Source organism: Solanum lycopersicum, chromosome 12, assembly GCF_036512215.1.
Source record: "Solanum lycopersicum chromosome 12, SLM_r2.1".
In the NCBI taxonomy this organism is placed as follows: Eukaryota; Viridiplantae; Streptophyta; class Magnoliopsida; order Solanales; family Solanaceae; genus Solanum; species Solanum lycopersicum.
In genome coordinates this window covers 6,160,348-6,171,685 of record NC_090811.1, presented here as the reverse complement: position 1 = coordinate 6,171,685, position 11,338 = coordinate 6,160,348, and the positions used below count along the sequence as shown (strand labels likewise).

Here is an 11,338-nt window from a genome sequence, read left to right as displayed (position 1 = left end):
TTCTATGGAACCTATAACAGGAAATTACATTTCACATGGGTCTACTACCATATTACATAAAATACAACATATTCAAGTATTCTATAATTTCCTAAATGAGCCAATACTTCCAAGTTCTTCACAGCTAGGGCGAGCAAATTTAGCCTACTTTTAGGGAATATATTGACGTTCACATCTACTCAGAACATCCATAGTTGTTACATTTTGTAGCATACTGTCAGTATAAAGCAACAGTGATATTAAAGCTAATTACATAATGAACATTTGGTGAAACTGTATCATACAACATGCTGGGTACTTAATCCTGAAGCGAGGTTACGCCAACAAGAGATGCAGCCCTCTGTAATCCCACCGAGAAGCTGAAAAAGAAAACGGATGGAAGCTTCTTATTTTTAAGTTTTTGCCTGAGGGAAGAAACATTCACGGGCCCAAAAGTATCCTTCCATAGTTTTGAGGACATTGAGCAGATGATTGCAAGGGCAGAGTCTCAAAGCCAGTGCCCTGAACACGATTTTCCATAGTTCCAAACCGGCTCATTCCACCATTTACAATGTTGTAGCATGCTGCAACTGTAGCTGGCTGTACTAACATCATACTAGAACTTGAAACCTGAACTTGGCTATGTGCAGTTTCTGCAGGCAGTGTGTGCAGTTGTCCATTGCGCCTATTCTCCATACCATAACCAATACCAACACCTAGATTCAAGCTAACTGAGCCATTCTCTTCCGTCCTGACCCTTGAACCCCCAGTTACAGATGCTGATCCTGCCATTTCATGGTTATTAGTCCTAGCTGCTGGTACATCGTGATTGTGTTTCCCCTCATATGTAGTAATTACAGATTTGGGATCATGGGATGCCCTCTCCACGTGTTTCCTGACAGGGCATCCAGCATTGGTGCACTTGTAATAACTCCTACATCACATTCACATGAACACCATAAAAACATAAGAAACTCACACCAAGACCAGGTTCATTGAATTTTGGATGTAGACTTAACAATTTTAGAGGTAAACCGACTATTTTCTATATCTAAAATGATAGCTAAATAATCATACTCCTTCCTAAGACTACAAAATCGGAAGAGAGGTCAACAAATCTATGTTATTTCCCTTTCCTGTTTAAAGTACGCAAATTAACGAAAACATCACCAGGTCCTCCATGCAAAGATATTCAGAAGTTTATCAGAGATTTGATGAATTGTTAGATGCGTGATCACTCTGCCTGCTCTGTCTTCAGTTTAGCCATTTCCATGAAAGCTAATTAAGGGTATTTTGAGTTTCAGAAAGAAAATTTAGGAGATCAGATATTCATACTGTGAAAATAGAAAATTTTCAATTGACTTAATACATAATAGTTATCAATTCCTATGCTAATAAAGGAAGTAAATGTTCTATAATTAAATAGAATATCCTGAGATATCCTATAGAATATTCTATATGATTTTCTTCATTTAATTAATACAATAGATCTAGGCGTGTATGAATCTAGTCACAAAAAAGGTTTTATTCGCTTGTCCTATATTCCTAATTAAACATTTACCTGAAGATGATCGATCAAGCCTGAAAACCATTCACCCTCTACTACTTAGATGTCTCACTAGAAGTTCATTCAGCTCATTCTGAATTGTTTGTTTAATAAGCTGTATATAGAACTCTATGGTCTGCTGCTGAAACAAGGGCATTACAATCACGCGTTTGACAAATTAATGAAATACTTAGTGGTCCAACTTACTATATTATAGAAGCACAAGGTTCACACGCAGTCATGGAGGTGCACGTTAAACCTTGCTTTACTTCAGCATTTCAAGGGTATGAGAGTTGAATCTAGGACCTCCAAATACTTTAGGCCATTAAGCTATTAGCGCAGAGTACCAACAATTAAATGAGCAGCGAAAAACACAGATTGGATATAAATGATTATTTAAGTGACTGTTTCTAATGGCAATTTCACATGCTCCAACTTAACCTACAGGGCATCAAGTGGTAATTACCCTCTCAATCACTTCTAGCCAAAAAAGTTGTCAAAGTAATACATTCAATAATCGTACTGCTGCCCTTAATATTTCATTAACACTGCCAATTTTCATACGTATTATTAATACTATGATATGTCTCTCTAACTCCAAGGTTGGGGTAAGGTATGCGTACACTCTGTCCTCCCCAGACCCCACTTTGTTTGATTACACTGGGTATGTTGTTTTGTAATATTAATAATGCGATAAATAAAAATAAGAGTGGATTCAGAAATCAGAACCAAAAAAATCTAATGGACCAAAATTGAGTATAAATAATATAACATAAAATATCAAACAAAAAAAATAGGTGGAAAAGAAAGTCAGAAGAGACTGCTAGATGGGGAGAGGAGGGTTGGAGAGCTAAATATGTTCATTCTACAGAATAAACTTTATTTGATTTATGCACATGGCTACAAAGCAATGAAAATTGACATATAAATGATTTCAAATCACTTCTCAACAGTTTGTACGGACTCATCTAAGACCTCATTTAGACAGTTTAATTAGTTGAAAGTGTTTACATTCTAAGCCGACTATGTTACAGACCCAAAACTATCTGCTATAACACATGACTTCCCAATGTTTCCAGTTATGGTTGTATGGGATTGTAAATAAGTTTCAGTTCAGAGCTTAATAAGATATCACCACTACATCTCATGATTATTCTCATCTCACCCAAAACAATAGTTGACTATCTATTTCTTTAACTTTGCTAAGTAACACTGTTATTGAAAGGGGAACCTATCGAGTCGACTAGAAAGATGGCTTAGAACATTATGGGGAACTCCCCCTAAAAGTATTGATTCATTTTGGACCATAAAACAATCTCTTAACCAGTAACCACATGAACTTCAGACATTTAGCCATTAGATGCCACACAATGCTTTAAATACCTGGGATTAGGATTACCACGGACCACCTTTTGACCATATTTCCGCCACCTGTATCCATCATCCAATATATCAACTTCACTCACAGTTTGAACAACAACACGTGGTTCACGGATAGGCTTAACAATTGGTGTAATATCCATGCCACCATCCATTTTCCTGCTTAAAGACTCAATTGTTAAACCGGACTACTACACAGGAATAAATTTAGGACCCTTGGTTTTTACCTTCTTTTTGCAAATGGATCATCCTCGTCCATCTGATCATTAGCACTATGCAACTGAGACACTGTACCTTCAAGACCATCATCACCTGCTTGTCGAGGTGATAGTGGATTACCGCCGGGCTCAGTGTTACTAGTCTGGGCATTAGTGTTGAATTTGTCTTCAAGAAAAGATAAAACAGAGAGGAATAACTCCATATGAGATCAAAGAAGCTTCAATAAAGACTACCATGTCATACATTTGTTGAGTAGAGAAACAACCCTTAAAGAGCAATTCAATTTACCTTCTTGACCAGTGAGGCATGCATCTCTCTCACCTCTGTCTTCTTGGATGGAAGTAAGCACACCAGGAGTAAACCTACGGCTGGGCTGGGGTTTAGGATGATCATGGGAACCTTTATACACAATCTCTGTTATTTGTCCATCAGGAGAGCGCTCAAATATCTTTTTAACTTCACAGTTTGGGTATGTACATTTGTAGTAGCTCCTTGGGAATTCACTTCCTTTAACAAGTTTCTGGCCATACTTTCTCCAGTTATACCCATCTTCTGATGATCTCTCAGCAGTTATCGATGATACATCTTTATTATCAGCATGTGACCCTTGCGTGCTTGTATTTGATTGACCTCTCTGATTTGTTTCTTCATTATCAGTTGCAGCAGCAGAAGTACTAATTGACGAGGCTTCTAAACTAACAGGTGCAGGTAGACTCAGCTCTTTTGAATCAGGCATCTCGGTTTCAACAAGAACTGAAGGTGCTAATGATTGAGAAAGATATCGATCTTGAACTTGAATCAGAGGTTCACTTTGCTGTTGGTTGGAACCTGCAGAAATCTTCATTACAACAGTGTATTAGGAATTAACTCAAGTCAACTCAGTTAAAATAATAATGAAGCTCACATATTGCTTCTTTAGGTACTAAAAGAAAATAAAAAACTAAATCTGCAGAGCCTTCTTATTGTTGTTGTATCCTCTGTCATTAAATCCATAAAATGTAGAAAGAAAGAAAATGCTTCCAAACCCCAAAGTATCACTCAAGTGAGATGAGCAATTCATCTTAACAACACATCCACTCAAATGTAGAAGAAAACAAATAAAACCAAGAGGAAAAAACTGGTGACATATTTGGAAACCAAACACACTATGCAAACAAATCATCATTTTCCTGGCAATGAGTTAACACCTTTTGACTATACTTTTAACAGCTACACTCTCATTCTTTTCAACTTTTTTATAAAGTCAATCTTCAAAATTAATTCATTTAAGGGTCTTGAACTATCAACAAAAAAGAGATGTAATCACCTTGTTACAGAAACTGAAAACAAACAAACAAACAAAACAAAAGGTGCAATCATTGTAACCATTTTATTTTCTTGCTAAAGAAAGAATTAACCAACAACCCACCCTGTTCCCACAACTTTAGACACAAAGAAGTTATCTCTCACTTGCAGATACCTTTTGTATGTTTGAAATGCATATACAAGAAGATCAACAGAATAACTTTGACTTTGACTGACATTTCATGTTATAATTACAAGCATACAACAGGCATCAAGTGCAAAGAATTGTGTTATAGTCCTTTTTATTATTGGTAAGAGTTGTGTCTCAATCCTTTCACAAATGAGATGTGGCAAGTTAGTGAGTGGGTGAGAGAGAGAGAGAGAGAGAATTTCAAGAACACCAAAGTCAGATTTTTAAGCAAATTTCTGAATCAAGCACAGTTCAATTTAAGGAATGGATTGGCTCATTCAGAAGTTTTAAAGGGGGAGAGAAAATAACTAATATTCAATAGTGGTCTTGTTGTATTTCCTTGTTTCTAATCTAATTCGAGCATATACGCTTTGAATAAAATCTAGATAATTTATTTTCAACAATGCCAAGGATAACAGTCAAGCGCATTACCACTGCAGCTTCATTCGCCAGTGATCCTGATGTAGAATTAGATGCAATAGCAAATTTGAACTCAAATTCGCCGGTCGTTTCACCATATACATTTCCACTTGAACAGCTTCTCAAATATGAAAAAGCAGCACTCCCACTAGAGCCTTGCATTACTTGAAATTTGGAGAAGGAACCTGTGGTAGGAGACGGCTCAGCCTGCAAGTTATAAGAAATACTATTCAGTGATCACAATCTCCTTTCCAAAATAGAAGTAGCATCTGAACATAGGATAACCAAAGTGATACAAATTTGCCTCTTTTACCCCAGCTTCCTCCTCTTTATAGGGGAAGAAACCTTTTTTTTTCTGTTCGCTATCTTTCTTTATCAATTATCATTCCATCTCAGTGGTGGGTACAGATGCTTTCAAGAAAAATAGGTGCTACTTATAATAGTTTCATAGGTGATTCATCACCAACCACTGAAGTTGGAACCTTTCAATATAAGACTTAGTGACACATGAAGCACACATGCTTATAATAATCATACTGGTTAAAATAACAAAAGAGTATATAACTTTCTGATGCCATTATTATGTCCACATTCATATCACCAGTATCTTTTTTCTCTATGGAACAACTTAGTGGTAAGTTGAGCACCTTGCCAAAAGGAAGATTCAACATTTGAAGAAACACACTGACGGCTATATACGCAGAGGAAGACAGAATATAATTCTACGAAAATTTAAAAGAATAATCATACACCAGCATCCTAATGTAAGCATCAAAACCTACGGTTGCAAATAGCACACAAATCTATATATATACAAGTATTCCCCAAAATAGCATTCAGGTGGGGAAAAGGAATCAAACAACAAATTGCAATAAAATGAAAACAACCAAACATATAATTAATAGTTCAAAATGTACTTTAAGAAAGCATCAATCACATCAAAAAAATTCCTCCGGTCCTCCACTCCACTCCAGAGAGTATCAAATAAGGAAAACAATTTGAAAACAGCAATCAAAATATTAGTTAAGATATCCAATTTCATTTTCTTTACAAGCAAAATACATCTAATTAGTGTGTCGGTTCCCAAATCTGAAAGTGAATTTTCATGTGATGAGAAGTAGGACTAACTTTGATGTTCGATAGAAGAACGGGAGATTCGAGAAAGGATGATGGACTGAGACCAGGAGGGATGGTGATACATGCGGAGGAGCGAGAGATCGGGAGCTTAGCAGGTGACATTAGCTTGTACCTAGCACCGGTGTTGGATCCAACGGCGGAGGAGACGGTGTGAGAGAAAGCAGCATCGGAGCTTGCAAACTTAAGTTGCTGTGAAGATTCATTGATGGAAAGGAGTGGAGCTGAGAGGTTGTATTGGTTAGGGTGAGAGTGGGAGTGAGACTGAGAATCTTCCATTGACGGATTCAGAAGAGATTTTGGAGGTAGGAGGAGACACAGTCAAAAGGGGGAGAAACGGGATGGGGATGTGGGGTAGGGTGGGGTAGGGCGTGGTGGGGGCATGAAAGGGACGGGGGATGGTTATGGGATTAGGCCAAACAAGTAGGGGTGACAAAGGAGCCAGGCGGTTTGGATTCGATGTGGGGCGGGTTGAGTTCAATTCATAAATTTTTCAACCTCGCCTTGTCTTATACGATAATTTTATTTATTTACAAATTACTTTAATTATTTAAGTCTCTCTCGCTTACATTATTTATTAAAATAATTATTTCTAACATATTTCACGCTCGTCAAGCCCCATATAACTTTAAATATGTCCACTTTACATAGCTTTAAATTTTTTCATATTCGCCCCGACCTATCTTATTAACATCCTTATCATCAAGGGTTCAGTATAAATGATTAGAAAAAAAATAAATGAAGTAAAAAAATTGCTAAATAATTATTCTTTAATACTTTTGAGTTTGTTTTTTAAAAAAATAATTGAGGTGATGGAGGAGAATTCACCAAAAAATTATAAAGCACAGAAGTGGACTTCCATTAAACAATGCCAATGGTGAAAATTTAAATAGACAATTGACTAAGTTGTTTAAAATAAAAAATTAATTATTATAAATAAATAAAAATTGAAAAATCTTCTAGTCACACAGTATTTTTAGATCTCCTGAAATTTTGATTAAAAAGATTTAATTTTTTTTGGCTATGTAATCTATGACAAGCTATAGCTTTGTTGAGATTGATTCTAAATTGCGTCAATGATATATTTTATTTTATTTTTTAGCATCAAACATATTTATTAGATTCATTCTATAGTTTTTCTCAAAAAGAAAGAATTTGCAATTTGACATGATTTATATTTGAAAAGAACACTGTTTTTTAATAAATAAGATTTTATTTGATTTGACATATTTAGGTTGATCTAAAGTTTAAAAAAATAGTTGTAAAGAAACCTTTTTTAAAATAAACATTACTTGAATTTAGAAAATACTAATAAAAATCCACATGATTAGTATATTTAGTAATTAAATACCTCTCGTGTATAAAAATTAAGTGGAAGATAGTAATACTTCTTTTATGGTGATGTTGATATAATGATTGAGAAATTCAACTTATAGTATGATTTGAAAAGAACATTTTTTTTTAATAAATAAGATTTTACTTGATTTAACATATTTAGATCGATCTAAACTTGAAAAATATTCTGAATCAAAAAATAAGAATAGTTGTAAAGAAAGCTTTTTCAAAATAAACATTACTTTTGAATTTAAAAGGTACTAATAAAAATCCAAAAAATTAGTATATTAAATAATTAAATATATCTTATGTATAAAAATTGAATGGAAGATGGTAATACTTTTTTGATGGTGATGTTGATATAATGATCAAAAAATTCGACTTATAGTATGATTTTAAAATCACAAAAGTAATAAAGTACGAAGTTAGTTTATGACTTTTGTTCGTTTATAAACTTTGTCATAAAAAAGTGAATTAAAAGCCCTTAAAAGAGATTGTGAGATCTGAAAGTTATTGTCTTAGCTTGTCCCTTTTGTATAGTTCTTAATGAATTGTGTTCTTTCAAAACATATAATTTTATGGCAACTTTCATATATAGCAAATACAAAATTCATATTTATATGTTATAGCAAAGTTTGTGATTGCGCTCCATAGCAAATATATATATGTATAATTCGCTATACATATACAATTGAAGCGAATTATATAAAATGAGAAACAGAGAAATTATATATAATTTGAATTTGTATAAAACGAGAAAGAGATAAAGGCAAAAGAGACTTGGACGGGAAAATATTTGTATTGTATAATTATAAGTGTATAGGACGATTATTAATTTGTATATTGTGGTATTCATTCCAATTGTATAAGTATATAATTAAAATTTGTACACAAATAAGAAACTTACTTGCCTGTAAATTGTATAAGTATATGTTTTTTTGGTGGTGATTTTCAGTTGTATATATATCGGTTATTATATATATTTAAATATAAATCTATATATGTATATGTACATAGAAATATATTATTGTATATTCCACAGGTTATACATATGGAATTTAAATAAAATTTTGTCGTAGCTATTAATAGTATATGTATATGTTCTTTGTATTAGACTTTGTCAATTTTATATGCATATATGTATATGTATAAGTGAAATCTATATATATGATTTTGTACTTGTGTAATATGTATATAATTAAAAATCTATCTTAGTGGAAATCATACATAATTTATTTTAAAAAAATTTGATTTGAAGAGAGATTTTAAGAGAAATTAAAAGAAACTGGAAGAGAAAAAATAGAAAAGATTTGTATAAAAATAAGAAATCTTCAGTTTCCTAAAATAAGTGGGGGCCAACCAATTTTTTTTTTTAAAAAAAAACTGATTTGAGGAGAAATCGACAGAAATTAGAAGAGAAAAGATAGGGAATATGTTTGTATAAAAATAAGTCTTCCGTTTTTTAAAATTAGCGGGCCATAATCAAATGGCAAAAATCAAGTAACATTTGTTGTGAACTAAAAATAAATGAAAGAAAAGCTATAATATTTTTTTGATTTAAATGTTTGTTATTATTATATACAATTTTTCCTAATTTTATTACCCATCTTTCAAATAAAGTTGTCAAAATATATTGATCCAGTATAGCATAACTAAACCTTATTGGACCATGAGCTAAATTAACGGGATAATGGTATAGAATGACAAACTAATAATGTAAAAAAAATATTACAGTAGCTATCATTTGATTTATTTGTGTTCTAGAGCAAATTGTTTGTCAATCCGTCTCTTCTTCATATTTTCGCTCGTCACTCTCTCTCTTGCTCGCTTCCCTGTTGCTCGCCATTGTATAACTTGTGTTCTATTTGTATAAAGCGAGAGAAAATTTACATATGCAAATACATATCTCCGTCCTATACACTTATAATTATACAATACAAATATTTCTCTGCCCAAGTCTCTTTTGTCTTTCTCTCTTTTTCGTTTTATACAAATTCAAGTTGTATATAATTTCTCTCTTTTTCGTTTATACAATTCGATTCAATTGTATACGTATAGCGAATTATATATATGTGTTTGCTATGCAACACAATTACACAAACTTTACTATAGCATACAAATATAAATTTTGTGTTTGCTACATATGAAAGTTATCCTTAATAAGACCTCAATAAAAGGAAAATTGTATAGCAAAACAATTCTTTAAGATTTAAATATATAGGAAATAATACTTTTTTATATTAAAAAATAAATTATTTTGTACATACACATCAATTTTTAAAGAATCGTAAGAGATCATTAGTGTCTCGATTTTAATGCTATAACAAATTATTAATTTATCTTCAAATAGGAAATTCTTCTTTATCCTTGATAAAAACACCATAAATGGAATACCAAATATCTCTTTTTTACATATATTTAAAATATCCTAATTAATATTTTATTTCTACCAAATATTTTAGAAGAAAACTCAAAAAAGTAAAATTATCTAACTTATATTGAAAAAATATTGTCCAACTTAACTTTACAAATATTTAGCCTAAAACTCAATGGTATACACCAATATACATTCGGATACAATAATGTACATAATTTTTATACTTAATATTTTTTATAAAAATATTTACTAACTTGATATATAATATTATATACTCAATATTTCATACAATATATAAGAGGTATTTATACACTCATATACAATAATATACAAACCCATACACTATTATTAAAAAAAGAATTCACTTCGTCTTTTTAATTGAAATCGAAATTATAAAAGGTATTTATACACTCATTTTCGGATCGTATTATACTATTCAAAATCAAAAACTGAGAATTCCAAGTCAATTAATATAACATCAAATCGAAAAGCCGAATGTATACCTCTACTTCTAATTAATATTTTATGATCAATGTTGAGAAAGAGTAATATAGAATCAACTCTCTCCATTATTTCATATCAGAATCGATCGACAATGCTACTGAGTACACGTAGTTTTTTTTATTCTTCGCCTTTTTCTACACTGTTTGCGTGCACCTTTAGTACTAGGGGCTAGTGATGATTGAGTCATCATAGTACTAAAGTGTGGAAGTAATTGTTATTTATGATACTATATTTTCATTCTAGATATTTATAGATTTTAAGATCTTAGTATTAAAATTTTAAATGTTCTTGTATTGGTGTCACCATATCTATACATTTTTCATTTATTTTTACTTGCTTTTGATTTGAAATTTGAATGATAGTAATATTTTTAGGTAATTATTTATAACCCGATAATTCAATACCATAAAGAAGCACATAGCCACATACTAATCAAGTAAATATTATTTGAGGCAGCTAATGTCGTACGTAGAGACAAAAGTTGAGAGAATTTCGGATTTTAGTTAGCAAAAATACGTGTTACTTGTACACTTCCTCTTTCTTAATGACAAGTTTATTTGCATTATAGTAGTAATTTTAACTATCATTTCATTATCGTAATACTTCATTCGTTTTAATTTCTTTGTTTTTATCTATTTTAAAAAGGCAGATTTATATAATTCAATTAGTTTATGAGATAATTGCTTAAGTACATTTTAATTTGTGATATTATATATCTTCTCAGATTTTAGTGCGTCCATATACATGTATTTTAAGATACATGAGGTGAAAATTAAGTGTAATTTGTTGTAGATATATTGTATCCAAGTGGCTTTGCATACATCCGAGATACATCACAGTACTGCTCACCTTTCGCCTCCCTCTCATCTCGCTCGACACTTTTCAATGTATCTGATATTCAAAATAAAAATGTATCATATACATGTATATAGTGTGTGTATATAATATGATTCGCATGTATTTGAGATAT

At 31.9% G+C, this 11,338-nt stretch overlaps 1 protein-coding gene across 2 annotated transcripts; it reads right to left on the bottom strand.

Annotated features, from left to right (window-relative positions):
- On the bottom strand, positions 1–6,651 carry LOC101265313 (probable WRKY transcription factor 20). 2 transcript variants are annotated; one of them, XM_004251861.5, is made up of 6 exons: positions 6,147–6,651; positions 5,031–5,225; positions 3,413–3,962; positions 3,133–3,289; positions 2,909–3,064; positions 1–913 (listed from the first exon to the last, which is right to left on the bottom strand). In XM_004251861.5, exons 1-6 carry the CDS (start codon positions 6,429–6,431, stop codon positions 421–423), a joined length of 1,836 nt encoding a protein of 611 aa, XP_004251909.1. In that variant the 5' UTR covers positions 6,432–6,651; the 3' UTR covers positions 1–420. The 2 variants fall into 2 exon arrangements, with proteins under 2 accessions (XP_004251909.1, XP_069148405.1); XM_069292304.1 differs by lacking the exon at positions 6,147–6,651 and adding an exon at positions 5,332–5,547.
- Between the last annotated feature and the right edge of the window lie 4,687 nt (positions 6,652–11,338).